Raw genomic sequence first — 16,040 nt, 5'->3', positions numbered from 1 at the left:
CCAATGATATCAAATGTACCAGCAAAAATTTACATGTGTGGGATGAATGATTGCTGATTTTGCCTTACTTTTTCAACATTATTTACAAGTACAATGAACACATGACATTCTCATGAGACAAAAAACAATAGTTTTTTAAACGATTGCAATGCAATCGTCACTTACACTACCTGGAGGAAGTGTGGCAAAAGAGAAACCGTTGATTTTGAGATTGTTCCACAGATTCATCAGGGGGAATTTATGTAATCAGTCCTCCGTGATGACATCAGGAGAAAATGTGGACAATCAGAAAGGTAAACGGTGAATCCAGGGGCAAGCTTCTCCATAGAAAGTAAGGGATACAGGACAGCAGCACGCTCTGTGCCAGGACTACCGTGTGCCAGCGCTGTACCCTCCACTGGCCTCAGTCCTCAGAGGAGCAATCCTGCCAGGTAGTTACTGTGTATCAGTTCTTTCGATAAAGGATGTTGAACTCAGCTAGCCACCAGGGCACACTGCTAACAGTGGCAGAGCTGGGCTGGAGTCCAGCTTGCTGTCGCCTTCCCCACGGCTCATTCTCAGTCCGTTGCTCCATAAAGTCTCCTACAAACCCTGAGGTTAGGTCCTTTCTGGAGCTCCACTGAGAAGAGAATATCTTTCCACATTGCACCTGGTTTATTTTCTTCTTCTGCCACACATGCACTTGGAAATAAGGGGGAGAAACAGGATCTGGCCAACACTGGCCACTCTCCCTTTCAGATTCATGAAGGTGCATCCTCCTGTTGGACTGTGAGATCACCAGCAGAGGGCAGGGCAGGCAGAATTGCCCAGCTCTCCTTTCCTGAGCTCCTCTGCCCTTTCCAGGAAGAAGTGGCCCACTGTGGAAGGGCACTCTACCATGACACAATGACACTGATCAGGAGAGCACAAGCCTACTTCCCACCACATCCTGGCCTCTAAATCTCCATGCACAAGGATCCCAAGAACATTCTCATGAGCTGCCCAACTCAGGGCATCAAGCCCTTTACACAGCTAAGCATCCTCCATTGTAGATGCTGTAGAATCATTAAGGGCAGAAGGGGAGCATTTGCCTGGCCACCTAAGGAATCCAATGCTCTTTATTCATAAGTGCCCAAGTCATCATTCATAACTTCTGTTGAAGCGCTCATATTTCTGTTGCAGTCCAGAAATCATAACACTAAATAAATCACCGAAGGCAAAAGGCATAGAAATTCAAAAAAGAAACTAATCTCTTCAGACCTTCTCTCCAATTTTTGTTTTCAATACATCCCTTTGAAATGGGATAAAAATCAAAGGTGTAGGCTGCTTGGCCCTGGGAGAAGCACAGCCTTTCCATTCTATTTTAAGCAGAGAAGGGTCCAATCCAAATTTGCAAACAGGATAGAGGAGCTTCCAAAAGAGATCTTACTCTTCTTCATTACTGAATTAATCACGGAAGAAATGATGGCAGCAATTATAGAGCGCTGACTATGTGCAGGCATTGTGTTAAGCACATGCATTCATGTTCATAATCTTACTGAATCTGGATGGCGACTCTTCAAGGTAGGTTCTTTTATTATCCCCACCTCACAGATAAGTAAGGTGAGGTTTAGAGAGCTTAGGTCATTGTTTTAGGTTGCATAGCTGGGCTGGATTTTGAATCCTGGGGCACCACAAAGTTCTTAATTGCTATATTCTACTGCTTTCCATCAGACCTTCAAGTGAGGGTTTTTAGATTCCAAATAAAGCCAGGTTTGTCTATCTAGCTGTTTAACTCACTGCAAAGTCTCACGTTAAGATCCCTCAGTTTCACTAGACAAGAGGTCAGTCTAGGGGTGGTACAGAGAGGAGAAAGAAGGGAACCCAGAGAATTCAAGTTATAACAGGAAAATGGCTTGAAGGAGCTAAACCCATGACTCGGAGCCACATGGTTTGGCACATGCAGCCATGTTCGGGGATTTGTGATGACAGGGACAGTCTTTTTTCCACCCCACTTCGAGCCGCCTTTATAGAACTTTATCTTTTATGTCCAAAGATCAAATAAAAAAATCATATTTAACGAGAACTAGGGGAAATAAACTGGTGGTAATTAAAGAGTAAAAATAACCTCTCTGTGGCTTCAGACCACAGGAGTTTTCTAATTTTAAGAGGCACAGGCAAATCACTTCAACAAGGCCTTTTGGGCTGTGTTTATCTTGTGTTTCCTCCCACACCCACAGTGGTTAAAGTTATAGGCAGCCATAGCTCTTGAACCCATGGAATTGTGTAGTAAATGGAAGTACACCCAGGCCAAACTCATCAACTCAGAAACACAACCTTGCAGTGCGGAAGTCAAATCCAAGTCTCCTTTGTAACCAGTTGCTTTGCGTGGAAGGGGGTTAAAAAGAGTTAGAAAAGGTTATGGAGTCCTGATTCTTAATAAGAGTCCTTCCTCCCTCCATCCTCAAGCCCTGTTTCTACTGTCATCTGACTCTGGACGTGAAGTCTCACAGTTGGCCAAGATCCAAATAATTCCCATTTTGCTTCCTTATTTTCCATGTGCACATTTGATGTGGGCTAGACCATAAGGCAGACCTAAACTCTTCCTCAGGTAGAATAACCAGACTCATTCAAACACCCAAAGGCAGCCAAGTGACTTGAGATTCCGTTTAGGGGAACCAGCTCTGCCTTGTACTACTGTGGTTTAGGCCAGAATTTGGGAAGCCCTCCTCAATCTTAGAGTTAAGCTAACACCTGGAAAAACCCTGCAGTGTAGCCAGCTTTCCAGTAAACGTGCAGACCTATAAAAGCATGGAATTGCCTGGAGGACATCGCTCTGAAATACTTCTTTGAATTTCCCAATTTGGGACATAGAATGTGGCTGACTCAAGATGAGATCAGCTCCTGGACAGCAAGAAGATGTCTACCCCGGGTTTTGAGCCTTTGTCCTGCACAACAAGAGATTTCATACACCATGTTCCAAGGTCAAGTCTATTATTGGTCTGCAACCCAAAACCATTCCCCAGAACACTGTACTTACCGGTAGAAAGTGGCGTAGTCCACAGTCGAGTGGCAGGTCTGAAACTCCCAGGATTTGAGCTTTTGGCATTCTCGATGGGCCCGGAGCTTTACCTTGACTGTCCCTTGACACAGTTCAGGCACTGGCTTTCTCTGAGGTCTGTTGCAGAACTCATTGGACTCCACCCTCCAAGACTCAGCAAAGTCATCCACATCAAACTTGAAGTTTCCATCTCCACCAATTAAGTCATCACGTTTATGTCCATTGTAGTTGCCACAAAGACCACAGAGCTTGCCCTTGAGATGCGGCGCAGCCATGACTTCTACAAAACTGTCTCCATCCCAAGATATTTCCAAACCTAGAGGAGGAGGAGAGGAAAAGGAAATCAATCACTCATTAACGCACTAATAATTCCCAAATGTATACATCCTTACACAGAACATATGACTGACTGTCCTCCAATAAGGAGCACCAAGGATTGGTCCAAATTCTTGGTTACCTCTTAATCTCACTGTAGTGAATAATGTGTGAAATTATCTGAGTCATTTGCTGGTTGGAGCTTAGAATTTTTAAACCATATAAAGTTTGTCCTGATAACATCCTATGTACCCCTGGTTTGACCTATAGATGACTATCCCTTGACATCCTATTCTAGGGTTTATATTTTTCCCTCTTCCTAAGGTAATCATGTTGGTCCAAATCATGCCTTCATTTATCTAATGACTACTACAATGTGCAAATGGAAAAAAAAAGATGATTGTTTTTTAATGCAATTATTTACAGCCAGAAATTCCACCATGTAATTATTCCCCCAATGCCAAAGGAAAATTTCCAAATCATTTCCTATAATGAGAATACTAAAGCAATCAATATTTAGTGTCTGAATATATCCCCTTCAAAGGCAACACTGATATAATGAAAACATTTGCTCCCTCATTATTTTACAACCATTCCTGAGGCATGGACACTGTTTGATTAACATTTCTTGGGGTTTGGGGTTGAGTTGTTGTGAAACCCTTCTAATTGCTATCCCTCAGGCCTCCGTTCTGGGTTTGCTCAAAAGCTTCAACATTTCAGGCGGTGGTGGAGGCTACCAGGCCATGGGCAAGAGTTCTTCTTGTGCATACATCAGCAGGCCAGTACTGCTGGTTCATCAAGGAAATTCTCTTTACTCCAGAATGTAGAGAACTTAGACCCTTCTTGGTTTGCTAAGCTGACTATCTAAAATTCTGAAGAAATTATCTGAAAGTATGCATATACCTCCAGACATGCTGGCCCAAGACTTCCAGGAGCCACACTGGCCAATGACCCTTCTGAATGGTGGAATTTTTATGTCACAGGTAGAACAGCCATGTTATGCTGTCACACAGCATAGATACATCTGACTAGAAGGTCAAGAAGAAATGCTGTCATATCCACTCTGACACTGTGTGTGAAGATACCACCCATAAAAGAAAGGAGAGGCTTTCATGAAAAGTCTTCTGAGGTTCAACCCAAAACAAATGACAAACTTTTCTAGCCAGAGTTTTTGTTTATGTCTCAAATGTGTGTTTTCTTACTGTTCTGGCAACACCCTAGCAGTGCCTGAGTCTCCCCAGTGAATGGGTGAACTTTGTACTAGTGAATGCAAGTGGCCACCTGTGGCATGGACACCAAGAAACATCTACAGTGGATCAAGGTGTATTTCGGCCCTGGGACTTCTCCTAATTCACTCTCTGTCTCCAAAGACTGGCACCCACAGAGGAAGCTTCTTTTTAACAGAATGGTCTCTGCCCACTTACCCCGTGTGGCCATGTGTTTTGTTTGTTTGTTTTTTAGACAGTCTTGCTCTGTCGCCCAGGCTGGAGTGCAGTGGTGCGATCTCAGCTAACTGCAACCTCCACCTCCCGGGTTCAAGCAATTCTCCTGCCTCAGCCTCCCGAGTAGCTGGGACTACAAGTGCATGCCACCATGTTCAGCTAATTTTTTGTATTTTAGAGTCAGGGTTTCACTGTGTTGGCCAGGCTGGTCTCAAACTCCTGAGCTCAGGCAATCCACCCGCCTTGGCTTCCCGAAACACTGGGATTACAGGCATGAGCCACTGCATGCGGCCTTTTTTTTTTTTTTTTTTAAATCTTTCCTCTTGTGATCCTGACAAAAACATTTTTCATTTTGCCTGTTTTGAGCTGCTGGAAAGAGCAAAATGACTTTCCGCCTAAAAGGCTTTTTGTTCCTGAAAGATCAAGATTAAGCTGATGAGCAAATGTTCAGAAGTTGGAAGATGAGGTGGTGATGGGACAAGAGAAATAGTGGGAGGGAGTGTGGGAGGGAAGAAGAGAGAGAGAGAGAGAGGATCTTGTCTAGATATGAAATTGGCATAAGGCAGCAACATCAGAGTGATGTGTGGAAGATCAGGAAGAAACACCCAGAGGTAAGACTCCTAAGCCAATACACCCGAAGTTTGGATATAGTCCAAGAGGTGAGAAGGCTGACAGATAGCATTCTTATGAGTAGGTCATACAACTGCCACAAGAGTTACTTCAAAGAGAGATACTGGTAGAATAACCCACAGTCTAAAACTGGGTTTCTCAAGAAATAAATGGAAAGACCCATAAGGAAATCACTGTATGGTCGATGGAAGAAATAGAAACATTCTTAGACCAAAAAAAATTTTAGAGATTTCTTGGTTGAGAGAAGAGTCTGAGTTCAGAAAAGAAATTAAATAGACTTAGATAAAGAAGAAAGAGAGCCATAGGAAAGTCTCTTTGGGGAATAATTTGATAAGGAGAAGACAGTGATGGGACCAGGTATGAGAGAAGGGACATACAGCTGGAAACCCACAGGCTGGGCTGACCTCCCATGTGGATCTCTGTGAGAAGACCATGTCAACTCTGGCAACTACAACTATCATAGAAAATGAATTCTATTTCTTCATACCCTATCATCCAACACGTTATATAGCACATAGTACGTACTCAGTAAATAAATGAATTACCCCGGTAACATTGATACACTGAATCTGTGAAGCCAAAGACATTGTGAGTTTCATGCTTGTCAAGACACCGAAATAACCATTTTGAAAGAAGACAAGCAACTATAAGATGATTTGTAATACACTCTGTCAGGTATTGAAGAAACTTGACCTCACAAGCCTGTAGCTAGGCAGCTGCCCAGCAAGAGAAATGAGGGGAGAAAATCAACTCCATACAAAGTCTAACTTTTACAGCATAATTCTGAAGATTTTCCATGTTGCAAAATTTTCCAAACTACAAATCTCTTTCCTAGACAGCAGGCAAATACTGTTCTTCTAAGTACCACAAATGGTTGAGAATGTACACACCAGGGATTTCCAACGTCTTTACTACTGACAATGATATACTAAATTTGAGACTTGGGGCAACTGAGTTCATGGGAATTCAACTCACAGTGAATGACTGTGTTCTTTCTTTGCAGTGGACTGGTGGTCCATACACTTTGAAAGATGCAGATCTGCCGTGTTTCCAGTAAACCCTTCTCAAAACTCGTGACATCTCATTCATAAAACACGATCCCCAAAGTAAGAGAATAATTTGTAATTCACTCTCCTGTCTTCCTCTTTCTCCTTGCCATTATTACATTAAGAAGATTTTTCACAGACCAATGCTAGGCTTCGCATTGTGAAGGGATGACTTACTCTACTACAGATGCCCTTGTCTGGCTATATCATCTACATATGCATTTGCATGGATATTTTTACCCTTTACATGAGCAAAATCCATACAAAGTAGATTACTGTAGTGAAAGACCAAAAAAAAAAAAAAAAAACTAATAAGTTGTAATTGAGGGAATTGCTTTTCCAAATAATATTTTAAATAGGCATCTTATGAGATGAAAACATCATGGAAGGGTTTGAGAGGCTGATGATAGTCCTTCCTGCAGCTGGGATGAGTTTCTCCATTCTCCGCATGGGAAATTGGGTAGAAATAACTGGCAGAGTCGGAAGGCTAAAGCTGAAGCATATGTCTCATCTGGGGATGTGAGCAGCAGCCACATTCCTTCCACTGCAGGAAGGGCCTTCCAATTTTCCCTTCTTACTAGTGAATGCTTTACCAACTTGTTCTTCCCCCTTCAAATATGTGACCTAGCTCCAGACCACTAGTTGGGTTTTTTGTGGTTTTTGTTTAATTTTGTGGATATTGTTGTTTTGCATTGTTTGTTTCCTGGTTGTTATTGTTGCTTTTGCTGTTGTCCACTGAGAGAGAACGTGCAAAAAGGAGAGAGGAGGTGCAAAATTTGTAGCTATACCATAGTGAGGTTTACAAATTGATAGTTTTTCTATTCAAATTTTACACCAAAGAAAGGGGAAGGTAGGATGTATTCTCTGGGTTCACCAAGTGTAAAGCTCTACCAAAAATAAAGTAAAAAGCCATGCTCTCCATGTGTTAATGCTTTCAGGTAGATGTGATGTAATTCTTTCAGGTAAAGTTGATGAAGTGAACAGATGGTAGAAAGGAAATATTTTAAAATTATTTGCTAAGTGTCAAGAGTTGGGGTGGGAGTGTGTGGTGGAAGTGGACAATGCTCTCTCGAGCTACTAAGCCTTAGTTCTACCCTGCTTTTTATATTAGCTACGCAACTACAGCCTAATTCCACCCAAACTACACAGCCACCTGTGTTACCCTGCCAAATAATCCCATCGTAAGTGCGGAGTACATAAACCGCAGGGTCAAAGAGTCATTCCTCCCATCTCCCATCTTCCAGCTGCAGGCTTGAGTTTTTGAAGAAACTTGCTATTTTGAAGAAAGTGCCCCTTGATCACATGAGCTTATACATTTTTTTTTTAATCTATGGAAGAACACTCAAAGGAAATGCTGTGATATTTCAAATACATAATCAATAGGTGGTAAAAAGATAATATCCCTAAAGGGTAGTTCAAACTGAGATGGAAATACTAGGGTGGAAAACACCATTGTCTGGAAATAGAATTGTTTCATTCAAAGAATAAGTGTAAAGTAAGTTCAATGCCCAGAGGAATAGAATTCTTCTCTAGGAAGCAGAGGGCTTGTGTGATTCGTGTGCTACAGGAAATTGTTCAGCTGGGTATTGAGTTCCATGAAAATTACTTGCATCTTGGAAAGAGAGATAGAAAAAAAAAAGAAATTGTAAAACTGAGTTCAAGGCACAGAACCGTTAAATTCACTAATCTAATTATGGCATTTATGATCTATTATTATTCTCTTAGCCTCATCCTTTTGGTCATTTTTATAACATGGAATCTTTGTAAAGAGTACATTTATTCCATAAGGTTGTGTCAGCTGCGAATGGAACACTATCGAACCTCTTAGGCTGTTAGTAATCTTCAAGTACTCAAGATTTCTTTGAGAACTAGGCTGTGGTTGACTAATAATTTCCATATCAGTAGAATCTATTGTGTTCAGCTAGCTTGCAAATAGTCAAGGTGCTTTTAATTAGTGCTGTGTAATAATGGGTCATCTTACGCACACTTTACAGGGAGCCAAAAAACTTTGCCTCCTTGAAAGGAATGTCCTGGAGCCTACATTTACAGAGCACCATGTCTTTTGGATATAAGAGCAGGTGTGTGAATTTTCTGAGCAGGACTAATCCCGCTAAACTTGAATGAGTAGATCTCTCACAACTGTGAAATAAAGAATAGGAATCTTTTCCCCTTATAAAATGTTCCAGTATATTAATACTTAACATTCTGTCACTGAAAACATGTTATACTCTAACTAAAAGCTCCCTGGGCTGCTTCTTGGCTTCCTGCCTTTGTTTAGCTAAGCTGGCATTCCATAAGCTCAAATCAACTTATCAAAATACCTTTTGGCTTGAATTGAAGTAATTGCCAGGGTTCTGAAGGTATGGTAAAAACAGTCTCTATAGCCCCTGAAAAGTGCCTGCTTTGTCAAATGTTTCATTATCTAAAGAAACGGGAATCCAACTGATACTTTCACACTTGTTAAATTCTTATCAATGCAAACAGCAAGAAATACACTGATTTCCTTAGAAGTATCATGCTTTAAAAAAATAGAGTATGCCAAAGGAAAGGCAGTGCAATATCCAGCTGACAAAAGATATATATTAACCAAAGGTAGCATGGAAGGAACCATACATGATACACAAAGTGTGAAAATGAGCTGAATTTATGCTCTGGGGCTGATATTCAAGGACTGAGTTCTGCTTCTAAAATGCCTTTCTTAGGTAGCAAGTAACAGACAAGAGTTTGAGCCTCGTGGACCACTGGCAGTCAAAAATAGTTTGGCCCAAGGGGGAATATATGTGCTCTTGGAGTGGAAAGGCAGAGACCAGTGAGCCTACAGCACCATGCGCTGCTGAGAAAGAAGGGGCCTCGGTGGCATAGAACAGCCACGTGGGATATGGCTACTCCTGCATACCAGAGTTTGCCAAGAACAAGCCCTTCTGCTGTGGACATTTATGTTTCTTTTGAACATCACTGATACTAAGCTGTTTACTTTTCAGGACTCCGCTGCAAAGACTTGGACAGATGCTAACATAGAAACACTATTTCTCCCAGATGTGAAACTGCACATAGCTAGCTGAGCTGGGAGACACTGACAATTCCAAGCTGGGCATCGACGGCCTAAAAGAGCAACAAAACTTGAGAGAGGGGTTATGTGGAGAGTACAACTGCTATTTTTAGACAGAGGATGGAAAGGTTCTGGATGTGGGAAGATTGCAAGACTGGTGGGACTGGCATCCAATTGCAAGACTCCATACGGTCCGAATGTCTCCAGCTGTTTGTGGCATCTTCAGGATGTGACTTCCCTGTGAGTGGGGATGAGGCAAGTCCCGCAGTTGGAACCTGGCTCTGCCTTGGGTTTTTGCTCGGAGGAGGAACCACATCTCCTGAGTGCTCTAACCGAGCAGTGCTGCTGAACGGGTAAGTGAGGCGGAGGCTAGAGCAAGAGGGAGGCCACAGACGCCCCACCTGCTTTGGTGGTCACTTTCAAGAGGTAGCCATCCAGGTCGATGTGGAAGTGCGGCGCGCGGCAGGGGAGCGCGATGCGCGAGCCGTTCCAGCGCACGGTGAGGTGCTGCTGCAGGCTGACCCTGCTCTCGCCCAGCACCAGCTCCACCGACTTGGTCCACGAGAAGGAGCGTGTCCGGCGGGCGTCGTTCTTCACCAGCACCTGGAAGGGCGAGGCAGGGGAGGAGCAGTCTTTTGTCAAAACGTACTGACACGTCCCCTGAAAGTTAAATGTCCGACCGTCAAAAGTGTTGTAGTGGGGATCTCCAAACACCGTGCAAACGCCGGGCTCTGCGGAGGAGTGAGAGACAAAAGCCGGGTCACAAAGCAAGCCAAGGATTCACAGAGAAATCAGGGGCACCTGCTGGGTAAGGGGAAGCCTTAGCAGAAACGCACTAAGGGAAATCAACTTAAAAAAAAAAGTGGTCGTTTTTAAAGGTTCGTGTCAAACCTCACAGAATACTCAGAATACTTCTGGTTCTTTTATACTTGAAAGTCATTTTAAAGCCTCTGAATTTTCAAAGCATGCCTATTTTGTAGCCTGGATATGCTTCCATGATCTTAACGTAGGGAATGAAGAAACGGAACTAAGATAACTAAGAACTGGCCTTACTTCACAACCCACACACACAAGAGCAAAGTAAGTATATAAATAAACAAATGGGAGCAACATCAATGTCAATACACCAAGACATTAGCATGATTTTCATTTAACTAATTCAAAAAAATTAGAAACACGGTGTGCTAAATGTTTCTCAAGCTCTTAAGGAAAACTGATACTCAACACCCGTGTATTTATCTAGGATAAATCAATAGAACTGCCAAACAGACACGAGTTTAATAGTATCAGGAAACAAATTGCTAATAATATTTACAGATAGTCTTTATATGTTTTCCAAAAATTCCTATGTTTTGATCTAAGGACCATGATCTAAAACTGGATGAAAAATAAGTTACGAAATATAATTTAGTACAGTTAAGACATTCCAGTAAAGTCATCATTCTGAAATATCATTAATTCAAATACTTATGAGATCAAAGTAAAGTTTTACACTTTAGGGCAGCCCTAAGATTTCTATAGAAAATTAAATATTGTTTATTTTTTAAAACAAATCTTGGCATTGGTTTGTTCTGCATGTAAATATATTTTATCCGTTTTCAAAAAGGCATGAAACAACCAGGAAATGAGGAATCCATTTAGAGATAGTAGCCCAAATAATTAAAAAATAAATAAAAAGCACAATTTCCAGCCAACACTAGAATAATAGCCAGATCAAGAATAATAACCAGAATAAAAATACTAGGTCAAGAATATGAGAATGTCATATAAGTAATTTCTCAGAATATCTAAGGGAAGAATTGAGTCAAGACAGAGGAAGGATGTGCCAGCTGATCTGATAGCACCAAGGGGATCCAATGGAAACATTTGCTTTTAATTTCTAAAGTGTTTGGAGTGTAATGTTGCTTTATGTTATGATATATTATGTCATTTTATATGTCAATTTCATATGACTCCATACAAAGCACATACATTTGGAACTTAATAAATTAATTTCTTGTTCTAAATTAGTTTTCCTTGTCAATATTTAATAGAGAGTATAAAAGAAAAAGTTTTGGCATTTATGAGAATTTCAATGAACAAATACTTGAAAGAATATGTAAAAGGCACTCCTCAGGGTGGAGGGTGGAAGAAGTAGGTGGGAGAGACACATTTTGAAAGCTCAGCAGTAATACTCAAATTCACCCTCCCTTTCTGTTCCTTTCTTATTCCTTTCCTGGTCGCTTTTCCTTCTGACTCCAATTTTACACGGTGTGTTGCTTCACATTTTACCCTCTTCCCACCTTCCTAACTCCATATCTTCTCAACTAGTTCCCAGCTATCTAACCTCTTCAGAGTGCATTTATCAGTCCTTTCTCCATGTGATTACTTCCAAAATCATCCTATCCCACATTTCCCCCAACATTCTCTCTCCCTGGCCATGAAATGGAATCTCTCCCTGGCCATGAAAATGTCGCTTTTTGGTTGAGGGAGAACAAGGCAGTTCTTTGGGACCCCAAGTGGCATCAGGAGAATGACAGTTCGGAAGTAATACCAACATGTGCCACAAAAGGACTACATAGTAACCTGATGACCAGATGCACCCAGTTGAAGAGAAGGACTTTTCCAGGTCCTTAACTCCACCTTCTCAGCAAGACTTCCCAGACCAACCAACGTTTTTGAGCTTTTGAGCATGCTACAGATGGACCTCAGCTTGGAAAGGCCAAGGTACCTCCTAAGGTTTTGAAATTATACTCCTGAGGAAGTCCTCTCTCAGTGGGGAGCAGGCACAGGGAATGCCCACAACCTGCTGCCCACACTCTCCTGTGGCAATCTTCTCCTTGTACCAGGGACACCAATTACATTAAAATTATCATTAATTAAAGCACTAATAGCTAACAGTTGCAGAAAACTCATCACATACCCTAACACTCTTCTACATGCCTGCTGATCATGGATGCATCATCAGAAAATTGGTATTCAGATTGTCTCCCAATATTAAACAAACAGCTGAGCACTTTGTAATACAATCCACAAAATGAACTATGATCTAGTCACTGAAAAAGTTTGTGAATAATCTTCATGACTGAGGAAATGCTTATGACATGTTAAGTGAAAAATCAAAGACAAAATTATATGTACAGGATAATTTTAACTATGTTAAAATTAATATGCACAACCCCCGCCAAAACATACACACCCCAAAATTGAAAACAGTGGTTATTCCTTGATGGAAGAGCCATAAGTGACATTATTTTCTTTCTTATGCTTTTCTGTTTTTTATTTGTTGTTATTTTTTGTTTTGTTTTTTAGAGTCAAACTGTGGGCACTTGTAGATAAGGCCAATTACATGACAAAGCAAGTCTTCATAGAAGCAACAGAAGATCTACTGCCTCAAGTGACCCTGGGGAAGCCTGAGCTTGCTCATAGCTGGGCGGGAAGCAATGAAGAATGTCCAGGGAGACTCTGGGCAAGGGAAATCATGTGTGAACAGGGCTGTCAGGAAAGATATTTTTCAAGAGGCCCTAACTTATGGAAGAGAAGGGTTTGGAAATCGGGATGATTTTTCTGTTTGACAGCAATATTGAAGAGGCCAACAAAATATCATGACTGTGAAGATGCCTGAAAATTATGTGTTGCATTTGGGGACATTTGTATCATGAACTAAAATAATTTTGAAACCTTGGCCCTTTTTCCTGGCACCTCAAGGTCCCTGTGCCAGATCCTGCAGGCGCAGTGAACTTGTGCACTAGAGAGTGTCTGCAAGTGAGAATTCTCAGTGTTACAAGAATCTGCCTGGCTGCAAAAGGAAAAGGCTCGAGAACACTTAGGGGACAGAAAAGAACACAGCATCCTCATATAATTTTTTCCAGTGGACCCAGTGAAATGAGCTTCAGTCCAACACGTCCAGATGTCCAGTCACACTCTTCTGGAAAGCCTGGCGTGATAGGCAGAGGGAGGGAGGCTACAGAAATAGACCATCCTGAAACTAACCTTGTTTGAATATGCGTAAGTCAGAAGATGGGGAGAAAGATGCCAGCTTATGACTGCTGGCACATTTTTTCATAGTCCTGTAGGTCAAATCATTAGATCTTATTTTTGTTTTGAGTTGTTTTCAAAATATGGATACAAATGCACAGGTAAAGGGGGGTAAAAAAGATCAGAAGTATACAAAACCAGATAATAGGAGTGAGTGTTTTTTCTCTAAGGTAATAGAATTATGTGTTACATTTCTTTTCCTCTTTCTTGTTTATGTGTATTTGCACTATTATTTATACTTACATTTCATTGTTTACAATGACTATGTATACTTTTGGAAAAAGAATATTTGCTTTAAAAGTTTAAAAAATACTGGATTAAAGACATACCACTTTGATGTTCCATACCTTAATAAGATTGCTATGAGAAATAAGAGTGACACTGCCTCTGAAATTATAGTGCCAATACTTTTCTCCTAACCACATCAGGTACATTTATTTATGTCATGGATATATTTATTCTAATGAAATGCCTTTCTTCTGAGAGCAGTGATTATTTTCAAAACATCTGTCAAAGAAAATTAAGGGAAAATTATACAATCACATGTTCTAAAAAAAATAAGAGAAACTGAGTAAACTCTAATCCTACTCCCCCCAAACACAACAAAACAAAAACACAAAAGCATAAGGAAGGGGAAAAAAGCATCATTCATGTTTCTGCCAATAAGAAACAGCCACTGTTTATAATTTTGTGCATGTATTTATTTGAACATAGTTACGATAATTCTGTACATGAAATTTGATTTTCTATTTTTTACTTAACATGTCGTAAGGTTTCTCCTGTCTTTAAAATGTTTTTTCACTTTGAAAGCACAGAATGGAACTTCTATCCTTAGTCCACTACTTCAGCAAAGAGAAAGGTCTCTCCAGCTCATCATACTTTGCTACTACACGGATCACTGCATTTGCAGAAATAATGCTCTAACCATGAGGAAGCCCAACACATAAAAAAACATGGCTTTAAACCTTTTCAGTCCAAACTGCAGGGAAACAGGCCCCACGAGGTCACTGTGTCATGCAGGGGCTCCAGGAATCCCAGAAAGGTAAGCGTCGTGATGATGCCAAGCTTGAGTGAAGAATCAGGAAAGGCTGTTTGTCTAGGCCCTGCCTGAACAGTGATGGAGGCCTCTGACAGAAAGAGGCTGTGGTGCAACCCAGAATGACCCGAACTTCTCCATTCAGGAGCCCCCCATCTTGCACAGAATGTCACTGACAGCTATTGGCCCAAAAGGGACCTAAGGGTCAGCACATGATCCACCACGTGGCACCTGGGTGCCTTCCTTGGCCTCTTAAATGGGAAACAATCTAACATGTATGGGGGTGGGGGTGGAAAAGAGAGGAGCAGGTCACTTTCCACCAACCTGTAATCCACCAGAAATAGTAACCAATCTGTACATAAAAAACTGATTTCAAGAAATATTGTGTAGGTACATTGTTAAATGTTATGAATTTGCTTTCACATATTTTCCAGAATTCCATGAGCTCACCAACTTGAAACAAAAGAGCAAACAAAGTAAGCAGTCCCTAACTACAAGATCTCATCTAAAACACATCCAAACCCACAGCCAGTGCTACCATCCAGGCCTCTGCCATGGAGCCCAGTGCTGGCCCCCCTCACCTGGGCCCTGCAATGGCCCATGCCTGCCCAGCACTCCCTCACAGTTCACAGCACATGCATCCTTCAGCTCCCGGCCCAATGCCAGCTTCCCACAGCAACGCCCCTGCTGCCTCAGCCAAAGTCGTCTATTTCCTCTAAATTTCAAAAGCAAAACTGACCACATAGCCCAGATGTTCTGGGACAGTCTTAATTTCAAATACTCTATCTTGTAGTCACACTATGTTTTTCCTTTTAGGGGTCAAAAATATGGTGTACCAAACTCATAGCCCGCTTATGATATATTATTTTCTTCCTTAGCTTATAGTTTTAGCATATTCTTAACTTCTAAGCCAGACCTTAAACTCCTTGTAAGTTTTATGTGTACCCCTCAGTGCCTGGCACACTGCCATGTATACAGAAGGGTCTACAGGTAGACACATGCCTCATAATGATGTTTCCATCAACAACAAACCACATGAGTGACAGTGGTCCCATAAGATTATAATACTGTATTTTTACTGTAGCTTTTCTATGTTTAGATGTATTTAGATACAAAAATACTTGCCATTGTATTATCATTGCCTACAGTATTTGTACTGTACAGGTTTGTAGCCTAGTAGCAATAGGGTGTGCCATTTAGCCTAGGTTTGTGTATAAGTGCACTCTATGATGTTCGAATAATGGCAAAATTGCCTAATGATGCACTTCTCAGAACATATTGCTACCATTAAGCAACATATAACGGTATATATGTAATAAATGGATTCTTTTTTTAATTACTCAAAAAGTATTACTGCTGTAACACATATTATGTACCAATAAATGTCTGTTGAATGAATGAGTTAGTTAATTAATTTGAGAACATATTTTGGTGAAAAAAAAAATTGCCCACACTGAACTTACTAAAATAGTTCAGTGTAATGACA

General features: G+C 41.1%; 1 protein-coding gene across 2 annotated transcripts in view; it reads right to left on the bottom strand.

Annotated features, from left to right (window-relative positions):
* The window catches only part of BMPER (BMP binding endothelial regulator), a 249,361-nt gene that overhangs the window by 65,333 nt on the left and 167,988 nt on the right, over positions 1-16,040 (bottom strand). For both annotated transcript variants that reach the window (XM_009452884.4, XM_054655539.2), the window contains 2 exons: positions 9,903-10,232; positions 2,999-3,335 (listed from right to left, as the gene is read on the bottom strand). In XM_009452884.4, coding sequence (XP_009451159.3) covers positions 2,999-3,335; positions 9,903-10,232 — 667 coding nt within the window. The remainder of the gene's footprint in view (positions 1-2,998; positions 3,336-9,902; positions 10,233-16,040) is intronic.

Source organism: Pan troglodytes, chromosome 6, assembly GCF_028858775.2.
Source record: "Pan troglodytes isolate AG18354 chromosome 6, NHGRI_mPanTro3-v2.0_pri, whole genome shotgun sequence".
Lineage (NCBI taxonomy): Eukaryota > Metazoa > Chordata > Mammalia > Primates > Hominidae > Pan > Pan troglodytes.
Note: the sequence above shows the minus strand (reverse complement) of the source record. Positions and strands in the feature narration are given on the sequence as shown.